Source organism: Silene latifolia, chromosome 1 (genome assembly GCF_048544455.1).
Source record: "Silene latifolia isolate original U9 population chromosome 1, ASM4854445v1, whole genome shotgun sequence".
NCBI classification, from domain to species: domain Eukaryota; kingdom Viridiplantae; phylum Streptophyta; class Magnoliopsida; order Caryophyllales; family Caryophyllaceae; genus Silene; species Silene latifolia.
The window spans coordinates 21,102,324-21,123,981 of NC_133526.1; the positions used below are offsets into that span (position 1 = coordinate 21,102,324).

The 21,658-nt window shown below is 36.7% G+C and overlaps 3 protein-coding genes across 7 annotated transcripts; 2 read left to right on the forward strand and 1 right to left on the reverse strand.

Moving 5' to 3' along the window:
- The first annotated feature begins 8,566 nt into the window (after positions 1–8,566).
- LOC141601057 (gibberellin-regulated protein 6-like) lies at positions 8,567–9,755 on the forward strand. Its single transcript, XM_074421319.1, has 3 exons — positions 8,567–8,729; positions 8,851–8,893; positions 9,314–9,755. The coding sequence occupies exons 1-3, from the start codon at positions 8,661–8,663 to the stop codon at positions 9,493–9,495; spliced, it is 294 nt and encodes a 97-aa protein (XP_074277420.1). The 5' UTR covers positions 8,567–8,660; the 3' UTR covers positions 9,496–9,755.
- A 2,645-nt stretch (positions 9,756–12,400) lies between these two features.
- On the reverse strand, positions 12,401–19,765 carry LOC141601062 (uncharacterized). Of its 5 annotated transcripts, none has more exons than XM_074421327.1 (8): positions 19,465–19,765; positions 18,282–18,567; positions 18,005–18,076; positions 16,395–16,459; positions 13,903–14,056; positions 13,405–13,488; positions 13,205–13,294; positions 12,401–12,829 (listed from the first exon to the last, which is right to left on the reverse strand). In XM_074421327.1, exons 2-8 carry the CDS (start codon positions 18,546–18,548, stop codon positions 12,710–12,712), a joined length of 852 nt encoding a protein of 283 aa, XP_074277428.1. In that variant the 5' UTR covers positions 18,549–18,567; positions 19,465–19,765; the 3' UTR covers positions 12,401–12,709. The 5 variants fall into 5 exon arrangements, with proteins under 5 accessions (XP_074277428.1, XP_074277425.1, XP_074277432.1 ...); XM_074421324.1 differs by having other exon boundaries at positions 18,282–18,596; positions 19,465–19,691; XM_074421331.1 differs by having other exon boundaries at positions 18,282–18,932; positions 19,465–19,610.
- An 801-nt stretch (positions 19,766–20,566) lies between these two features.
- LOC141641689 (uncharacterized) lies at positions 20,567–21,163 on the forward strand. The gene has a single exon (XM_074450344.1). It carries the CDS (start codon positions 20,567–20,569, stop codon positions 21,161–21,163), a length of 597 nt encoding a protein of 198 aa, XP_074306445.1.
- The last annotated feature ends 495 nt before the right edge of the window (positions 21,164–21,658 follow it).

Sequence of the window (21,658 nt, forward strand, 5' to 3'; positions counted from 1 at the left end):
TATGATCTTTTAATTAATTAATCTCTCTATTTGTTGGTTTATAATTGTGGGCTACTTTTAACACGGCGATGCCTAATACGATGATACCTCATTAGTCATTACTAATGAGGGCTTGCCTGGAATCCATGGAATTATTAAGGGGGTAAGTTTTATTGGGCGATAATTACTGGGGAAATTAATTAGTGAGGTAATGAGTTCCTTGATGATATGTTTGGCATAAGAGTAATGATTACTGAGTAGATCTTTTACTCCCTTAATCATTACCCAGGGGGGAGGGTGGGTAATGTATTACCCCTTCACAAGGGTAATAATTCCAGGAGGTGAATAATTACCCACATACTAAACATGGGAAATACACCTCACATATTACTCCCATATTCATGCCCCTCCTATTACTCTCAATCCAAGCAAGCCCTGAGTAACATATAGTCCCTCCATTCCCATTGGTTCTCATCTCATTTCGAAAATAAAAATAAAAATTCAATTAGCTAGAAGACTAGCTAATTTAAAATTCTCGAACAAATGAATTTAAACTTAAAGAAGACATATTTGTTATAACTTGATATTAGCTCTGGCAGTGGTGGAGTTAGAGGGAGTTAGCCTAACGGTTCGAAATTTTCAAGTTTTTAGTTAAATTTTTTTTATCTTTTTCGAGTTCTCCTTAAACCAATACCCATTCACCCCCGCTGAGATTTTCCGCCCCATCTGAAGTCAAGTTCTGACTCTGCCACTAAGCTTTAGTCGAATCAAACAAACTTAGTCTAAACTATTAGACTCCAATGTACATCCACTTAAATGACCCAAATCAATCAAACTGGCCCATTTTCAATCCCCAATTGTTTCCAACTTACAAAATTCTTAGTGTATTGAGAAACTTGCATATATTTTTTTAATTTATCTCATTTGCATCTTGTATGAAGTATGAACCAAAACGATTAGTATATCTCAACTTCAACATGATTCTGTCCGAAATTAACCTCAAATAAGTTAGACTCAATATAGTAACAGATATACCAGGAACATATGAATTCCTTGCATAGATTTTGATCTATTTGAACACAAAGACTCTAGTCACTCTACATTATAAATTCGAAGCAAGTTCCGTCTTAATTTAATTTCTTACTCGTATTAATAAAGACACAACCTTCCCTTATTATTCATTCCTCTCAATGTAGGACTTTTATCTTCAATAATTTTTCACATAAATCAACATACAGACATACAGTATGTCCGTTAACTTAGGGTAAAATTAAAGTGATGGTACTTCCTGGTTTGTTAAATTTCAGTTTTATGTTTTGATTTGTAAATGTAAACAATTGATCAATTGAAATGTGAACAACAGGGGTAAATAATGCTCTGTATTTTATTGATCAAAAGCTTAAGTTATGAGTATGTACAAGTGTGTATTTATATACAAGTGTAACAGAATGTAAAATATCTGTAATTGACTATCTTCCTCTACAAGCTTCTGTAACAAACTATTGCCAGGCTGTCAGTGACAGACTGTCATGCTGCGTCAGAGCTGACACAGATGAGACCTTCAGTGCTTATCCAGAAGCTTCTGTAAGGATCCTTGTATGAAGGATGAAGGAGGGAGCACGAGGACAGTGGATGCAGGAAGGAGATATCAGAAGAAATGTTCCAGCAGCAATGTAGCAGCTGATACATAGTATCAACATCCCCCCTCAAGTTGGAGTCAGGAGGTGTTGCAACAAGACCCAACTTGGATATTAGGTAATGATGTTGATGTTCACCAAGAGCCTTGGTCATCACATCAGCTAACTGTTGAGATGTAGACACATAGGAAGTCTTGATCAACCCTGATGTAATCTGTTCTCTGATGTAATGACAGTCTAGCCTGATATGTTTGGTCCTCTCATGAAAAACGGGATTTTCTGCAATGTGTTGAGCAGATTTATTGTCACAATATAATGTAATGGGAGTTGGAACCAGAATTTGGAGTTCTTTGAGTAATTCATTGACCCAAACTATTTCACTTGCTGTCTGACTCATACTCCTGTACTCAGATTCTGCAGATGACTTGCTGACAGTTGCTTGCTTTTTAGTTTTCCATGAAATTAATGAGTTACCAAGAAAGACACAATAACCTGTTAGGGACCTTCCTGTATACGCACAGGTGCCCCAGTCTGCATCACAGTAACTTTGCATAACTAGGTTATTTTGTGCTGAATAGAACAACCCATAATGCAATGTGCCCTTCAGGTATTTGATAAGATATAGAGCAGCATTGAGGTGAGGTTGCCTTGGTTCGCTGAGAAATTGACTCAGTTGTTGAACACTATAACTGATGTCAGGTCTGGTTAGGGTAAGATATAATAATCTCCCAATTATCCTTCTGTAGAACTCAGGGTTAGCCAAGACATTCCCTTCATCAACTGATAATTTTAGACCAGTAGGGAGAGGAAACTTAGCTGGCTTGGCCTCTGCCATGTGAGAATCTTTGAGAATATCAATTATGTATTTTCTTTGATTCAGTAAAATGCCAGCTTCTGATCTTGCCACCTCTATCCCAAGAAAATATCTCAGGCTACCCAAATCTTTGATAGTAAAAGCCTGATGCAACAATTTCTTGATGGCTTGTATTTCTGTTGAATCACTCCCAGTGACCAATAAGTCATCAACATAGACTATGATTGCCACAAATGAAGAACCTTGTCCTTTGGTAAATAAGGAGTAATCAGACTTGGCCTGTGTGTAACCATGCTTGATAAGAAACTTGGACAACTCAAGGTTCCATTGCCTTGAAGCTTGTTTGAGACCATAAAGAGACCTCTTTAGTAAGCAAACATCTCCTGCTTCTCCTTTGTCATACCCTTCTGGCTTTTTCATGTAGACTTCTTCATCAAGAAATCCATGCAAAAAAGCATTGTTGATATCAAATTGGTGTAAAGGCCAACCTTTTGTAGCAGCCACTGCAATGATGCATCTAACAGTGGTGAATTTGGCAACTGGACTAAAAGTATGTTTATAGTCCTTGCCCTCAATTTGACTGTATCCCTTTGCTACTAATCTGGCTTTGTACCTCTCTATGGAGCCATCTGGATTGAATTTTATTTTATATACCCATTTTGCTCCAATAGCCTTTTTGCCAGGAGGCAAAGTGGTTAATTCCCATGTGTTATTGTGTTCAAGAGCATTGAGTTCCTTTTGCATGGCTTCTTGCCAGTGAGGATCATCTTTGGCTTGAGAATAAGTAGCAGGTTCATAGTGTTGAAATACATTACAGCAAGCTAGCTTGTAATGTTGAGAATACCCATCTAACTGCAAAGCAGCAGACAGTGCAGAAGAAACATCAGTGTTGCTTGACTCAGGTAATGCAGTGATGGAAGGAGGCAAACCCTTGCAGACAAATCCGTTTAGTCTGGAAGATAACTGTCTAGCCCTGGTAGACTTCCTCACAGCATCATTGTCCTCCATTGAGTTAATATGTGGTGTATTATTATAAGTATTTGTGTGTTGTATATCAACTGTTGCAGTAGGAATAGCAGTAATGGGAGTATTAGTGTTGTGGGTAATATTTGGAGATGTATTAGGAGTACTGGATAAATCAGGTGATGGGCTTTCCTCATCAGTAATAGAAGGTATCTCAGGAACCCTATGAAAAGGAGGAGACTGACCTTCCTTAATAAGAAAGGGAAAAACACTTTCTTGAAATACTACATCTCTGCTATAGATGACCTTGTGACTGTCTAATGTATACAGTCTATATCCCTTTTTCCCCATTGGATAACCAAGAAAGATACATCTGAGTGCCCTGTCCTCAAATTTATCTCCATCATGTCTGGCAGCATAGCATAGACAACCAATAACTTTCAAATGTGCATAATCAGGAGATGTTCCAAACAAACACTCATGGGGTGTTTTCCACTTCAGAACAGATGTGGGTAACAAGTTGATAATATGGGTGGCAGCAAGAATCATGTCACCCCAAAACTTCTTTGGTAAACCTGCCTGATGTCTTAAAGCCCTAGCAACCTCAAGCAAATGTCTATGCTTCCTTTCAACCCTGCCATTTTGCTGTGGGTTTCCAGGGATAGAGGTTTGATGGACAATGCCATTATCAGCAAGAAGCTTGCCACACTCTTGTTGTAGGATTTCAGTGCCATTGTCAGATCTTAAGATTTTGACAATGTTATTAAACTGGGTCTTGACATAGGCTAAAAAATGACTCAAAGTTTGACTAACAGAGGTTTTATGCTTGAGCAACATAGTCCAAGTGACTCTGCTATAATCATCTACGATGGTAAAAAAATAAGAAGCACCATTCATAGCCAAGACTCTATAAGCCCCCCACAAATCCACATGTATAAGCTCAAATGGAGCATAAGTAACAGAAGAGCTAGTAGGAAAAGGAGATTTATGGTGTTTGGCCATTAAACAAGTATCACAATGAAAACATTTGTCATTAATATTGGAAATATTCAAGGATTGTACATGTTTCATTGTAGATAAAGCACTATGTCCTAGTCTAGCATGCAACAAATAGACATCTGTGGATGCTACATGTCCAGAGAGTAAAGCATTACTAGACAAAGGAGGATTACATTTATTTAGAGTATTGCTATTGACAGTATGCAGATGGTAAATGCCTGCAAACTTCAGTCCTGAGCATAAGACTTCTTTAGTGGTATTGTCCTGAATGAAACACCCAATAGGGTGAAAAGTAGCACAAAGATCAGAAGTAGATAACAATTTACCAAGAGAAAGTAAATTGTGTTTGAAATCAGGAAGATAAAGCACATTGTGTAGTAAGAGTTTATCAGAAAGTTGTACATCTCCTATACAGGCAACCTGTTTGATTTGTCCATCAGGTAATGTGACTAGCAAAGGTTTGACTAAGGTTCTAACATTGTGCAAATTAGCCTGAATGTATGTCATGTGGTCTGACGCACCCGAGTCTATAATCCAATTAGTATTCTGCAAAGGTGTATGACCAATATTAGCACTAGCAGCAAAGTGCATACCTGGAGTATGAGATGAACCAGAAGTAGAGATAGTAGTCTGTGACTGCAGTTTGAACACCTCCCTTGCTATGGCCTGAACCAAAGAAGCACTTAACAAAGGATTATCAGCAGTGTCCAAAGGAGTATCAACCTCATATCCCTGCACTCCTTCAGCATTCCCTGCAAATCTCTTTCCTCTGTCAGCAACAGAAGTATTAACAGGTGGAGTTGTAGTAGCAGGATGCTGAGATGCTGCTTTCTTAGCCTGCTCCCTTTTGTGAACCCAGCAGAATTCCAGAGAATGACCATTCTTCTTACAACGAGTGCAGAAGTATATTGGCTTGTCAGGTGACTCAGTGTGGTCATCAGGTTTGTCATACCTGACTTTCTTGTTATCACGTCTCCATACATTCTTCGCATATGCCTGGTTTGCAGCAAGAGCAATACCATCAGTATTAACCACTGTATCAGCAGCAGCAGTAATGCTATGTTGAACTTCTGCTTGATGAATTTTGGCATAAACTTGGTTTATGTTTGGAAGAGGGTCAAGTGCAAGAATCTGGTTGCGAATAGGCTCATACTTCCTATGTAATCCCATAAGGAAATCAAGTATGTGATGAGTATTCTCCCTGAGCACAATTTTCTTGAGCAAATTACAAGTACAGGCTGCAATGGCGCCACAATCGCATTCAGGTAAGGGATCAAGTGATCTGATATCCTCCCATCCTGAACGCAATTGTGCATAATATTCTGCAACAGAAAGATCACCTTGCTTGATTTGGCTAACATCTTGACGGAGTTGATAAAGATATGGAGCATTAGATTGATTAAAACGCTCATTCAACTCCTCCCAAAACTGCTTGCTTGAGGTAACATAGGAGAAACTCTTAGCAATATCTTCAGCCAAAGAGAACTGAATCCATCTCATGACTGTGTAGTCAGTTCTCACCCAGTCTTGATAGCGAGCATCAGTGGTAGGAGGTTTAGGACATGCGCCATTGATGAAACCAAGCTTATTCTTGGAGATCAAGGCAATGCGCAAGTTCCTGGACCAATGTAAGAAGGATTTGCCAGAAAAAACTTGAGGAAGTAACTGGACAATGGTTTGATCACCTGAAGTAAGGTGTAGAGGTTCTTTGTAGACAGACGAAGCTGAAGGAGTCGCCATTGTCAAAGAAGTGATAAGCAGAGTGTAAACAATTCAGCGGAAGAACGATGAGAAGAAGCAATCGAAACGAACGATTGATCTATTTTCTGGTGAATTGTAGAACAACTAAGGAAGGAGAACACAATTAAAACGTCAATTGAAGAAATGTGATGAAGAATTGCATCAAAATAGATGAAAAAATCATCTAATCAGGATCAAATGACGATGATACCATGTTAAATTTCAGTTTTATGTTTTGATTTGTAAATGTAAACAATTGATCAATTGAAATGTGAACAACAGGGGTAAATAATGCTCTGTATTTTATTGATCAAAAGCTTAAGTTATGAGTATGTACAAGTGTGTATTTATATACAAGTGTAACAGAATGTAAAATATTTGTAACTGACTATCTTCCTCTACAAGCTTCTGTAACAAACTATTGCCAGGCTGTCAGTGACAGACTGTCATGCTGCGTCAGAGCTGACACAGATGAGACCTTCAGTGCTTATCCAGAAGCTTCTGTAAGGATCCTTGTATGAAGGATGAAGGAGGGAGCACGAGGACAGTGGATGCAGGAAGGAGATATCAGAAGAAATGTTCCAGCAGCAATGTAGCAGCTGATACATAGTATCAACATGGTTAAAACATTATAATGGCTTTGTGGGTGGACAAAAAGTTGTAAAAGTACAATTTAAAAAATTTAGACTTTGGAAGGGTAGAGGACCCACATAAGTTGGTTAGGCATGTTACTGATGGATCTCATTCATTCCTTTAACCTTTTTCAGCACCTCACTATCTCCACATTAGCATGTGAGCATGTTACTTAGACCCCAATAAGCTAAAACATTACTTATTATGTGCAAACTATCTAGTGTGTACTGTGTAGTGTGGTAGAGAAAATTAAAGGACCTTTCATCACAAATCACAAATAATGCACAAATCTTATTGCTTTCCAACTTGCATTGTTAATTGTTATCCACCATCTTTCTCATCGAGTATGTATCAAGTTATCAACTGATGATGCAATTTGGCCACACACACGATTTCTACGAGGGGCTTGGGGGTTTTCTTCTCATCATGTTGTGTAGGAAAAAGTTATAATACATGTAAATGTATTGGAAAATTTTAAATAATTCTGAAAATTTCGGATATGATTCTTGTATGAGACTATAATTTGACACTGAAAATTAGTAGTTATATGACTTATATCGATCGATTTGAGTAGTGGAGAGGAACATAATAGAATTATTGTGATCCAAAATATTAACCAGAATGTTGTTTCCTACAATCTAATTGTGGTTAATAGGATTCCTAATTATGTGAATGGGTGTTAATGGGGTACCTACTTATTAGATTAAGGTATTTAAGGGCGATGCATTATGTGTTTGGTAGATTATGGTTTAGTGATTAGCTCTATGTTGTCTATTTAAGGACGCCAATTGTACGATAGTTAATTAAATAGTTTACAAACAAAAACTTCTTCATATCTTTTCACTCTTCTTCTAGCTTTTGGTCTATTAGATCCGTTACAAATGAGACCTATTGTAGATATAATAGCCAAATGAATTAAGGTGAAGTGATTAGTCAAAACTCACGAAATCAAATGAAATTTGCCACAAAGGGAATACCCATGAAAACGAGAGACTTCGATTCAAAAAATTTCAAATGGAAACTTATTCTAAACCAATTGTTAATCAAACACTACCTTATAGGCATTGTGAAGTGACCCATTTTTTCATCGTTCTTTGATGTAGGACACTCATATTCGAACTTATATAAGTCGATGTTTTTCTACCATCGTACCCACACTCACATGTGAAGTTCCAATGTTCTATTGTTAGCAAATCACATTTACTTATACATTAATTACATACAAAATGAAATAAATCCTTATCTATTTGCAATAGGTCGGTTCCGTTAATTCAGTTTGTTCACTCATATAAGTCATGACTCAATTTAAGTTCATCACCTATATTAGAACCACGAGTCCTTATACCATGTTAGATTGCAGCATGGATCTCCGCCACACTCACGACAAAAGGAGATAATTCAATTCATTAATCAAAGAGAATTTCCATAATATAACCAATTGTCGATAAAATGGAGACTGTTATAGATTCATGAAGCAACCTATCTCTTCTTATATGGGGTGGCTGAGCGCTGTCGAAGCACATGTAGCGATCAAATAGAACTAGTGCAAATTTCGCCTAATGAAAGTGCAATTTTTCTACTTATAATTTACTAAAATAAAACAAATCTTTATTAAATAGATCAATTTAATAAATTAGATCTAGAAAATATGAATTATGTAACCCATGAAAATGAGAGTGAGGCAACAAATTTAATTTAGACCCATGATCACCCACATTGGGCCTGACAAGCTATCCGAATTTAACGGGGAGATCTATATATTTGTATGCACTTATCTATCTATAAATATCTCCCACAAAACACCAACTTATATGCACTCTATTCCTTACTTCTTGTCCTATCAAACCTACTCTTTTTAATTCCATTCCCTCTTTTACCCTCTCAAACAACACCAAATGGCTCATTTCAAGGTCCTACCACTCTTCCTCTTGGCCCTTCTTGTCTTTTCCATGCTCGCTACTGAGGTACACACGTTATAAAATCCGATATATTTACCGTCTTAACTCCTATGTGGTACTCACATTCTTGTAATTTGCATATAATACAAAAACAAGTCATTGTTTGACCATTTTTCTTTGGTGTTAGGTTTTGGCGGGATCTTATGGAGAAGGCAGTTTGAAGCCTAAAGGCAAGTTGATATCCCTCCGTCCTAATTATTTTATTTACATTTGACTAAATTACCCGTAGTTCCAAACAATGTGCTGAATTAATTTGTTCAAACTTGAAAACACGTGTATGTGAAATAACTTTTCAAATTTGAGGCGGATCTTAATTATGTTGGGAGTTCGTACTTGAATTTTTGATATCGAGTTATAATAGAGGTGGGACCGGACCTGAAACGTACATATTCTTATTGTAAAACTAAGTTTAGAAGGGGCCGGTCTACCGATCTTAGTCACATTACATGAAAGGCTAGATTTATACTCACTTCATTTCAATCAGACGGTCTAGTGGTTTCAGTCAAACATTAGTTTGGTGTCACATTATATTAATATGAGACGGTCTTCGAGGAATCTAATAATTTGATTTTGAACATTTGAATGTACAGAGTGCCTACCAAAATGCAGAAAAAGGTGTTCAAACACAAGATACCACAAACCATGCATGTTCTTCTGCAGGTATTGCTGCAAAAAGTGCCTGTGCGTTCCTCCAGGCACCTATGGCAACAAACAAGTATGCCCTTGCTACAACAACTGGAAGACCCAACAGGGTGGCCCCAAATGCCCTTAATTAACCAATTTTATTATTAAATTAAATTACTAATACTATTATTATTAGTAATTTAATTACTATCATTTGATTAATGTTGCTTTATTTTTCCGGATTTTAAGTCATTATCTCACTGGCTAAGTACTATTTTATTGTAATTTGATGTATCAGACTCCAATGGGAGTTAATATAACTCCCATTTGCGAGCGTTGTTGTCTTGGTTGTGTTTGTAATGTGTCTTTCGGTGTTACTTTTGAATAAGAGTATCGTCGTATTTCAGATTTTCTGTTGGTTAATTAGTCGATATTATCAAATACGGGTTTGTTCTGGATCTTAAAAATCGATTTGATTCAAGTGTAATCGCAAATTCACAATGACTTGTGTAAACATATAACTCGTCACACTGCTAAATTATTGCCCAAAAGCGACAATATTATTCATCTATTCAATTCCAAACAAATGTGAATTCGAGGTATTTGGATTTGAAGAGAGTACATGTTAAAACTCAAAGTGATGTTTACATCCTAATTATCCTGATTACCTCAAAACTTTAACCCACTAGATAAAACTAAATTGCGAAAAATAGCTCAAAACATTAAGACAATAGATAAAACTAAATTGCGAAAAAAACTACTCCCTCTACATCTTATTGTTATACCCAATTACCTTTTTGGAGGTCAAAGTTTTGAAACTTTGACCATAAATTGATCATAAAATATACTTCCTCCATTTCATTCAATTCTATACATTTGCTTTATACATGTATATCAATGCTCGTTTTCTTTTGTTCATATCTTTAGTTCCATATTAGAAAAAATTATAAAAATTTGTTATTTACAATGTACTCGGTAAGACAATTAAAACAAGATTTCACATGACTATATTTTATGTTATATATTAGAAGTTGTATCGAAAATTCTCTCTACTTATGAATAGTGCTCAAAAAGGCAAATGTATGGAATTGAATGAAATGGAGGAAGTAATAATTTATAACACGATATTTACATAGTTACATCAGTATGATGATTATACATCTAATGTACTACCTCCAATTTTATAGTTTCTGAGCATCATAATAAAGTTTTTGAATTTTGTTTTAAAGTTTATGAGTTTCACTATGAAGTTTCTGAGTTTATTCACTTAAACATTAAGCTCTAAAAAATTATAATAAAACTCAAAAATATTACATATAAGTTTAGTTAAATTTGAGTTTTGATAGAAAAAATATTAAAATCTACTCCCTCTGTCCCGGTCATTTGTTATCTTTTTCCATTTTTGGATGTCTCAGTCATTTGTTGTCCTTTCTATTTTAAGAATGAACTTAATGAACAATTTGATCATTTACACTCAATTTGTTCCACTTGTCATCTAGTAATTAGCTCTTCCCTTTTTTCTTGGTTTTTGTGCCAAAACCAAAGGACAACAATTGACCGGGACGGAGGGAGTAACTTATAAACTTTATTATGCTCAAAAAAATACACATATACTCAAAAACAAATAAAGGTTGAGGTAATAAGCTCAAAAAAAATACATATATGCTCAAAAAACAAAAAAGTTGGAAGTAGTACATCCGATGTATGTTCCTTTTTCTCTAGTTACATTGGCTATACAAAAATCTTTCGTAAAAAAATATTTTTAACCGAAACAAATACAAGTGGTTAAAATGCCGGTCAAAGCGTCGTCTAGGAGACCGTGTATAAAGTAAATGGGTAGAACAATAAGATGTGGAGGGAGTACTTAAATTTGTTTCAGATCAAGACTAACTGACTAGTACACCATTTGTTTTTTAAGACTGCTTTATTTGTTTTTTAAGACTGCTTTAACTTAAGACGACTCTCATATCCGTTTAAAATAGAGTTGGAAATAAAAGGAGGTATAAGATGTCTTGAGGCGTAAGAAGTCAATTATTCAATCGTCTTTATTGTTTAGTTTCTGAGAGAAGGGCGGTGATTTGCAGGATCTCGAAAATGTGAACCCCAGATATAAAGCTATTTAATGGACCCAGCTATAGTTGTTCATACGTCTCAAATGTCAATTACTCCATAGTGGAGTTTACCAGTGTCTGTGTGACTGCATTTAATTTTTAAGTATGGATGTACTGAATGGGGCCAAAGATAGAAATTTTTTGACAGTGTCCTTAATGCCACTGCTTGACTACTGGTCTCTGAATCGATTTAATGCTTCTCTTTCCGTTTCTCTTGCTATTTTACGTTTACTTTATTTTCTTTATAAAATGAAGCAAACGTAAACTATAAGCACGGACAAAGGGAGTACATTGTCCGTAGATCTGTTGTGAATCCAATATTAGGATCGGCAGTATAATAAGGAGTAAAAATCCTCTCCATTTCCTCAAAAGAAATGGAGAGGCAAGTACCTATTAATGGCCCGGATCGCTTATTGACAACATCTAACGGTTCTAAATTTACGCATAAAAATAAAGGAAAATGAGGGTGAAAGAGGCCATTATTGTTTAATGAGATTGTGAGAGGAAATGGAGAGAAAGGAAATGGAGAGGATCCATTTCCTATAATAAGGGCGTCGTGCAGGTGGGCAGTTTACAGATGTTGGGTCTGATAAGAAACACTGAAATCCTTGGTATAAAGTTGAAAAACGACCAATGCGTTTTCAAAAGAAGCGAATACTAACAATGCATTGTTCATGGTAGTATGATCCAGTAAACCAATTCCCTCTTGCCAAGAAGAGGGTGCAAACATTATGGTTTCAACAATTAATAAAGGTTCGGCCGAGTAAGTAGTAACTCAAAAGTCGACTTGTGCATAGGCCACATAATCAAAGTTATGCGAGGCTGCACATCCTGCCTAAGCCATTTATTCCCCGTGAATACAGTTTTGACAGTTGAGAAGATGATATCTTCTGCAGGTTAAAATTTGCCAAATTTCAACGTTTAGCTCATAGAGAAGGAAAAGGAGGTTCAACCCGGAATAATTGGGCTTTTCATTTGTCAGGTGTTACAAATTACACTGCGGGTAGTTCAACTCATGCTTTATGTACAAAGAAATTGCGGGGTTTAACCGGTACGTAGCATTTCAGTGATTCGACAGATCGCCGCACTTCTTTGACCCAAAAGTTGCTAAAAGTATATAACATGCCAACATGGGGTAGAATGAATGCCCGGAAATGGCATTTCTTAGCCTCAAAGGGCTCGAACAACAACTACACGAGTTACTCGAACTCACAATTGATGCCGGAAAAGCAATTACAAACTATACAATTATTAATGTTGGTCTGGAAGGAGTGCAACTGCTGGAGTAGGGGCTATAGTGAAGTGGACCTCCCTGGTTTGTCCCGCTTGAATAACGTATGCCACTTCACTAGCTGCCAGTGCAGCTGCTTCCTGCTCGGGACACATCAGACACGAGCTAATAAGCGCCATAACATAAGAAAGACATATCAGACACAAGTAAATAAGCGCCATTACATGAGAAATTATTCTCATCATTCGCCCTTTGTTTAGATGGAGGAAACGTGGAGAGAGGGGAGGGATACAAATTCTTATCAGCAAGTCAAATCAAAGTCCTAAACCATATATTCCTATTAAAAAAACGGTTTTTTTGGAAGAAAGCTTTTACAAAAAGACGCAATTTACATCTCAATTTCGGGGTGGGTTGGAAGAAGGCGTAAAGGGAAAGGTGAGCACAACATGGCATAGTCTTCATACATTGATAACTAGAAAACAATATGGAAAAACTTCATAAACAAAGTGACCAACCTGTCTCTCCCTTCGGCGTTGCATTATACTAATTGCCCATGCCATTATGTAGCATGGAAGAAGAAAACCAGCGGCCCGAAGTAAGAAAAGCTGCCCAGAAACAATTAATTTATAATGTGGCACAAAATGAACGCAAGGGGGCATTTTGAAGTACTCCGTATTAAAAAAAAATTAAGGAAGTGTATCGATGAGACACTCACAGAGAAGAAAGTCGAGACATCATCCTCCCCCTCATCAGGACTGGTCACATAGAGAGCATGCCTCAAAAGCAACAAAGCCATTAACTGTCAAAGATAATTGTAGTCAAAAAATAACTATCGACAGCTTTTACCTATTTAAGGACAGTTATTCCAAAAGAGAATAAAGACATATTGCGGAAAGAAGAATGAATTCAATTCATAAGGAATACCCCGATCCATGTCTTATACGCAAGATACAACAAGAAAGCCTTAGTCCCAAAGTGGTTTGAGATCAGATAACACACAAGGTATTTAAACATAAACAATGCTACCACATAAACTCCATTTAACACTCTTAATGATCAGTTATAGGAATGAATCAACGAATTAGATTGAATATTTTTGTTAAGGGCATGACTGTAAAGCTCTAAGTGTCGTAGGGCTTAGAGAATTATTAAAGCAGACATGAGTGTAAAAGTAACAGGTAACAGCATTCAGGACACGATGCAGCAAGCTTACAATAAGGGCAGCAGAACGGCAAAAGGCTGCTCCATTGGCATTTGAATCAGCATACTCATCATAGTCACCTTCCAGCAGTTGTCTTTCAGCTGCCGCCATGGCCAATATACGTGGATCATTCATGTCTAATGGCGCACCAGATACTGTCCATTGACTGCAGTCAACAACATACATACAAGACATAAAGAATTGGATCATTAATGCATAAAGATAAAACTAGTGCCCAAACTAATGGGAAAAAATGATGTTTTTATTTATTTATTATTTAAGACTGTTTTGGTTCAAACTTTACACCCAGCTTCAGTTTTTATTTATTTATTATTTATTATTTAAGACTGTATTATATAGAAGACAGTATGAGACTAAGGGACGCTTGGTTAGAGGTCTTTAGGAAAGGGAATGACATCACCTAATTCGCTTAGTAGTTTGTGTGCCCACTTTTTCCTTCCCCTTTACCAAATTTCCAGAATGGAATTACCCCTAAATCCTCCAAATTGATACCCCCACCCTGGAATTTACCACGGTTATGGGCGGAAGATGAAGCTTTACGCTTGCTTTTTACCCATATTAATTAATAAAAATTCAAATACCCTAAAACGTACAATCACCCCACCTCAACCTCTTACATCCACCATCAACAACTCTTCCCACGCCGATGCCACCTATGCACGTCACCTCCAACCCCACACCCCGTCGAACAGGGGCGAAGCCAGGATTTAATTTCCGGGGTAGCAAAAAAAATAAAATAAAAAGGAATATGCAGGTAGTGGGATTCGAACCCAGGGCGCTAGGTTGGAAACCAAAGCCTTTACCATTGAACCACAATGTCTATTATACACTTAATGAGATAACATTTACTTATCAGCTATTCAGCAATATTTGGGGTAGCAAAAATCCGTCTTCTAAACCAATTTTTTAAAGTTTGGGGTAGCGACCGCCACCCCTTGCTACTAGGTGGCTTCGCCCCTGCCGTCGAAACCCACCACCTCCATTCCCTAACCACCAACCCCAATCCTAGAAAAATCCTACCCCACCCCCGAAAATACCTAGCTAACCAAAAACCCTTGGTGTGGTGTTTAGGGGTTGGGGTGGTGGGTGGTGGGTGTTCGATAGGGGTAAGGTTGACGTGCGGAGGGATCACAGGCAGGAGGGCTGACTGGGGCACTGGCGAAGGGGGGGGGGCGATAGTCGAGGATGGTGGTGGTGGTTTAGGGTGGTGGTTGAATTTGGGTTGTATTTTGTCATTCTTTTGCCTCCTTTAAACCACACAGGTAAGGGTATCAAGGTAATCCCTTTCATTTCCCTTTGTTACCCTTTCTTAATCCAATTCCCGAACATTTTGCTTAAAGGGTGTTTAAACTCAAAATATTTAACAAAATGGGGTTCTTTTGACACAATTTACACAAAACGAGTCTATGTCATAGTTTCAACTTTCAACCCAACAAAATCTGAAATGACTACTATAGTCCTATACCCTTTATATTGCCCTTTAATTACAATTGTAACCATTTTCACCCACTTTACATTTTTCTCTGTTTTTTTTTTCTTTCAAAAATTTACACGTTCATTTTTTTTACTCGAGATTAAATCAAATTTAACAACTTACTAAAAAAATGTGGGGATTTCATACTTAAAATACAATATGAGTGTGTTTGGGGACCATAGTTTCATTTGAAATCCTTCGTTACGAATTATAATTTTAAAACTGAGAAACTTAAATAAAAACCATTGTTTGGTCAATTGTAAAATCTCAAATCTAAATTCTTGTCTGGGATTTCACATTTGAGGAAATAAAAATATAAATGAAGTGACACATTGACTTGATTGCTTGTCATAAATATTACAGATCAATTTTCAAAGAAATAATAATACCAAAATATAGCAAAACAATATCTCCACCATTAAATCTATTCGAACAAGCAAACTATAGAGCATAAGACCTTGAATTTTCGTCAAAAAATACCAAAAGGAAGGTAATCTTATTTGAATTTGATACCAGGACAATTAAGCATCGGAAATCTAGCAATTGAACCAAAAATCCAATTTTATTTCTTACTTAAATCTCTTGCAGTTTAATCTTTATCTTTATAGCTCCAATTGCTTCTTCAAAATAATTGAAAATAAAATGATCAATTTCATAGTTTGAAGTCCTGAGTTTGATAAAAAAAAAATTGGAGCCAGTGATAAGGTATTAAGGTTGAAGGAAAGTGAGAGCATTATAAAGGAACGGAGAAAGAAAGAATATGTGAGAGAGCATGAAATGTAATGGGTGTAGTTTTGATTGAGTTGGATTGTGGGAGTAAACGATATTTTAAGAACAATGAAAAAGTATTGTAGGAAGGTAAATTGTTTCAAAGGAACCCGATTTTGTTAAATAGTTTAGGTTTGAACACCAGTTACGCAAAGCATTCCCATTTCCCTTTATGAACCACACGCCCCCTAAGAGTCTAGAGATATGTCAAAATCAAGTAGGTGAAAAACACAAAGGTTACCTGATATTAATACTTGTCTCATCTGCCGGTGGACGAGGTGGTGCAGTATAGCCAGGCTGATAAGGCTACATACCAAGCCAGAAAAGTAAGGCAGGATGATAAGTCAATAAAATTAAATAAAAATTTATACACTATAAGAAAAATGGCAAGTAAGATGAATGTATATGTGCACATTTTTAAGCTAACATATCAAGAACATTGTAGACGACTTTACAGATCTACAATATTTTACAGTGCATTATCACTTAAACGCTGATGCACAATACCAAGAACATTGAAGAGCCATTATCATTTAAAAGCTGATGCACACTACCAAGAAGATTGAATATTGATGAGCATTTATTTAACACAATGTACATGAAAGTGTTTCCCCAAATCATTTTGGGATTAAGGCTCTGATGTTGTTGTTGTTGTTGTTGTACATGAAAGTGTTTGACATCAACAAAAAAAAACTCTCGGAAGTGCAAAAAATTTTAGTCACCCACGATAGCTTACGCTCGAGGAAAGCAACACAATGTTTTTATGGTGAACTTGTACTTCCAAAGATAAACCTTTTTTGGATGACAATAGCTTTAATCATGCTCCCAGAACTAAAGTAAATTCAAACGGAATGGTAAAAAGCATTCGGTTTTCCAAATCATCAAAAACCAGAACTATTATCTCTTTAGTTCTCAAAAAATTCTAACAGAACATAAATTATTTTAAATGGTATGCCAAATCAACGGAAAACGTATATAGGTCCTGTCTAGGAGATAATCATTGTCCGCTCTCAAGTATATAGATCAGCTCACAAAATCATCACGGAAACCTTATTGTCGCACTTAGTTTATATCTCAATAACTATAAAAGTTTCCAACAAGAACCAGGTAGGTATTAAGGTTAAAATTACAGCCACGGAGAATTCATCGTCATAAACTCTGATAGTCTGATGTGCAGGCGGTGCTTAACAAATACTTGTTGAAGTTTTATGCCTTCTATATTGGCTGGTAGATAGATAGTTAAATAGGTTATACACCATGACTTCATCATAAATAGGTAGCAAAAGAAGCACAAGCAGTGCCTAAGCACAATCAACCTCGCCATTAACGAACTACACAAGTAACAATACGACAGCAATATACAATAGGCATCTAAATAAAGGACTCAATTATTTTGATGAAAAGCATACAACACAATATATACCATTTGAGTAAGTTCTTTTAACGCCATTACCTAATTTCAACCACCATTCAAGATGTATTTCGTTATCTACTATTGCATGTCAGGAGGATAATTTTCCAAAATTTTGATACTACTTCAATCACATTTATATTATCCCCTTTTCGCGCTTGGTTTATCCCAAATTAATCTTCCTCTTTCAAATTTTACTACAGGAAAAATGTGAAGAACCAATATTGCTCCTAGTTAACTATTAACCCTCCATCACAATGAAATTGTCCAAATTTTCTTGAAGTTTAAGGTTATACTTGTTAATCTATCACTTAATCTTCACACCAAAAAGGAAAGGGGGACCAAATAAATGAAGCGGATCCACACCGCATAACTAGACAATCTAAAATGGTAAGCAAAGCCACAACATTAGAAAATCTTGACTGAAACATAAAATGTACCTGATGACAAATCTCACAGATAATATCTCCTTTCTCATTACACCACTTTTGCACACATTTCCTGTGAGCAAACTGAAAAGAAATGGATAGGATTAGTCCGTGCAAAAGCTAACATAATATTGAAAACTGACATACTATGTACAGAAACTAAAAGTGGCATTCTATATAAACAGTTTAAATCTGCAGGGTTTGCATCTGATTGCCAAAACAAACAACGAAGGATATTTAAAACAACTGTTATAAATACACCTATGAGGAAATGATGATATTATGGTACCTTTAAACTGCCATTGCAAGAGCAAGGGGTCTCCAAATTCTTAATGCTATCTTCATCTTGACAAATCCGGCATTCCGGTTGGATGAGTGGCTCCTCTTCCCCCAGCAAATCATCTTCTGCCGTCTCCTCAAGATTAACTGAACAAGACGATTCAGCAGCATGGCCATTACTGTTGGTAGAACATCCTGAAACCTCAGACCCTCTCCCCGATTGCACAGTCTCAGGTGTAATCAGGCGGTCAACACACACGGCTAAATGATCACTCATTTCCTCTTGCAACTACAATCTGCTGGATCACAAAAACTCAAGTATATACTGAGACACACATCACATTTTCTCATTAGAAAGAGTTCATCAAAGACTGAAAAGCAAGATATAGCATTTTACTATAGACTGTTAATATCCAGACGATTCATTCAAACTACTAATAAAAAACCACATTGATTAACTACATAGCAGCTAGCACTAACACCTCGTCTTGAGAAACACAAACTACATTTCAGAAAGCAAGTTAGATTGGAGAAATCCATTTTCATCCCTTTAGCCAAAACAAAATCCTTCAAACATAGGCCAGCGCTCGAAGGAGAACACCAATGCTCTATTTTTCCTTCCCTCCTGCCCCTTCTCCCCCAAGTATCCTATGCAAACAAGCTATAAACCGATTAGGGAGCACCGAGTCTACGGACACTAAGAATACATCAAAATGGTGAAAATAACCACAAATTCCAGTTTTTCACAAATCTAAGCTTGTATGAGACCATTCATTAAACAGATTGAATGGTACAGAAAACAGCACCCAACAATCTAGCATTCTCATTTTACAAAAACAATCTACAAGAGGTAAATAAATTAGACAAGTAAAACACAGTATAATCATCAAAATTACCCAAATAACTTCCAAAACTGTGAAAATTACAGTAAAGTAAACATATTTCACCCCAAATTTTGACAAAATCATCAAATTACAATTGACCCAAACAACAAAAAGGGAATAATTTGCATCTAACCCTTGAAAGACTTGATTTTTTGACTTGAGCAACTATCAAACCTCCTCAATCACAAATGGGCAAATCTAAAACCCTAGAAATCTGACTATAATTAAAAAACCAGTAACTTAAATCAACAAAAACAACAAGAAATCAAATCAAATAACGAAAATAATTGTGAAAGATTAAAACTTTACCTTAAATTGATCAGTTTTTGGAGGTGTAATTGATGAAAACACGCTTAATAATTAGAATTAAGGGATTTTTTAGGAAAAAATGGTGGTGAGTAATTTGAAATGGATGATGATGATATAAATGTAAAGGGGTGGGGTTCAATTATCAGGAATCAATCAGGAGTCTTTATATATTCACGGGGATTAAGAGAGGTGACTTTGGAATTTTTCTTTGTTTAACGTCTGTCAACGGTCGATACAACATGTCCTAATGAAACTTTGTAATGAAATGATATTGGGAAATTTCTGGTATTTTTACGAGGTTGAGTATTTGATCAAAGAGTCTCGGCGGGTGATGGTCTCCTCAAAAAGATTTTTTATACTCTCTTCTTATTTGTCCTCTCATTTATTTGTCTCCGTCTTTTTAAAGTAATTGATTTTATCTGTCATAAATAAATAAGGATAAATAATATGTTTTGTAAGTTTAAGGGAAAAAGGTGAAATAGCTAAAAGAAAAAAAAAAGAAAAAAAAATGTCTACAGGAGGTTTTGGAATAAAATTTTCGTAAAATCATTTATTTTAAGAAATTGTGAATCTTGGGTGGTTTGACTCATTTGTGAACACATTGTCATAATAAGCAATATTTTACGGAGAAAAGTTATACTCCCTCCATTTTTCTGACAGCCAAATTCTCTGTCCTATTTTCGTGTCTCATCTTGTATCTCACTATCTTTCCATTTGACACATAAGCAATAAATATTAAAAATAAGTATGTAGATATTATTTAAGGATGAGGTGTCGGAATATTAAGGCAATGGGACACAAGATGGGGACACGATAATGGGACAGAGGATCCCGACTGTGTTTTTTCCCATTGCTAGAATATGTGTATATATGTTAAATATTTTCCATATTATCTCCTTTAACTAGTTGTCTATATTTTAGGCTAGTTTATCTCATTCACACATGATTGTAATTTGTATTTATACTGTGAGTTTTATCAATGCAAAGTGGTATAAGCTAGGTCACGATTCTCTAAATCGCTTCTGCTCTCCTAGTTGTCGTCTTCTCCAATCGACTACTTTCTTCTTCTCTACTCATCCCGACCTCTCGTCAAAACAAAAGAATGACTAGCGACGCCAACACTAAGTTGGCTTTCCATCACACGTTTGGCGTTAATAGCATTCGCAACCACATTACCCTCATCCTCGGTATGGATAATGATCAATATCCTCTCCGGGTTGCCCTATTCACGAATCACACGAAATCTAATCGCGTGCTTCATCACATCATTAAACCGAAGGGGGCCGCTCCTAAGCCACATTCCACTGATGATGAGAAAGAATTATGGGAGACCCTCGATGGGATGGTTCTTCAGTGGATTTACTCCACCGTCTCTAACGATCTCTTGGAGACAATTGTCGAAACCGACACCACTGCCATGGCAACGTCGGATCGTCTTGCAGACATTTTTCAAGACAACAAAAATTCTAGAGCGGTGACGCTCGAACAAGAATTTTCCCACATCGACATGACTGATTTTTCATCCGTCTCGACCTATTGTGAACCCCTCAAATCGTTGGCTGACCAACTCAAGAACGTTGGCTCTCCTGTCTCTAACAGTCGTCTCGTTCTTCAAATGGTGTCGGGTCTCACGGATGCCTATCGTGGGGTTGGTACGATTATCAGGCGAGCGATCCCCGTTCTGCGTTTTATCGTGTAAGATTTATGCCTACGCTGGAAGAGGCCGGTTTTGCTAAACACGCTGCTTCAAATTCCTCGTTTGCTCTCTATGCTCGGGGTTCTTCAGATGGAGATGGTGGTTCATCTTCTAAACAGCATGTCGTCCCTGCTAATAACAAGGGCGGGCACAACAATGGCAGTAAGAAAAAGGGTAACGGTTCTAAGGGTGGTAAAGGCAACAATGGAAATTCAAAGAACCAAGATATTGCCTCAACACCAGCCGCACCTTCCTCTCAACCTGCTCTAGTTCAATGGCCGGGAATTTATGATCAGTGGCAATGGCCTTCCTCTCCTTGGGGATATCCACCATGCCTATATCCCACCGGTCCTTGGGTTCGGCCTAGTATGTCATATCGTCCACAACAAGGAATTATAATATAAGTGATTTAAATCAAACAAACGATACAAACAATACAACTCGTGATAACTATAAAATAGGTGGAACTATCGCTGCCAAGACTCGTGGTAGACTTGT

Coding starts and splice junctions, on each gene's coding strand:
- LOC141641689 (XM_074450344.1), top strand. CDS start 20,567: ATGACTAGCGACGCCAACACTAAGTTGGCTTTCCATCACACGTTTGGC.
- LOC141601057 (XM_074421319.1), top strand. CDS start 8,661: ATGGCTCATTTCAAGGTCCTACCACTCTTCCTCTTGGCCCTTCTTGTC. Junction 8,730..8,850: donor TTTCCATGCTCGCTACTGAG/GTACACACGTTA, acceptor CTTTGGTGTTAG/GTTTTGGCGGGATCTTATGG. Junction 8,894..9,313: donor AGGCAGTTTGAAGCCTAAAG/GCAAGTTGATAT, acceptor TTGAATGTACAG/AGTGCCTACCAAAATGCAGA.
- LOC141601062 (XM_074421327.1), bottom strand. CDS start 18,548: ATGAGTGATCATTTAGCCGTGTGTGTTGACCGCCTGATTACACCTGAG. Junction 16,460..18,004: donor TCTGTGAGATTTGTCATCAG/GTACATTTTATG, acceptor CTTGGTATGTAG/CCTTATCAGCCTGGCTATAC. Junction 13,489..13,902: donor GCCGTTCTGCTGCCCTTATT/GTAAGCTTGCTG, acceptor TATCTTTGACAG/TTAATGGCTTTGTTGCTTTT.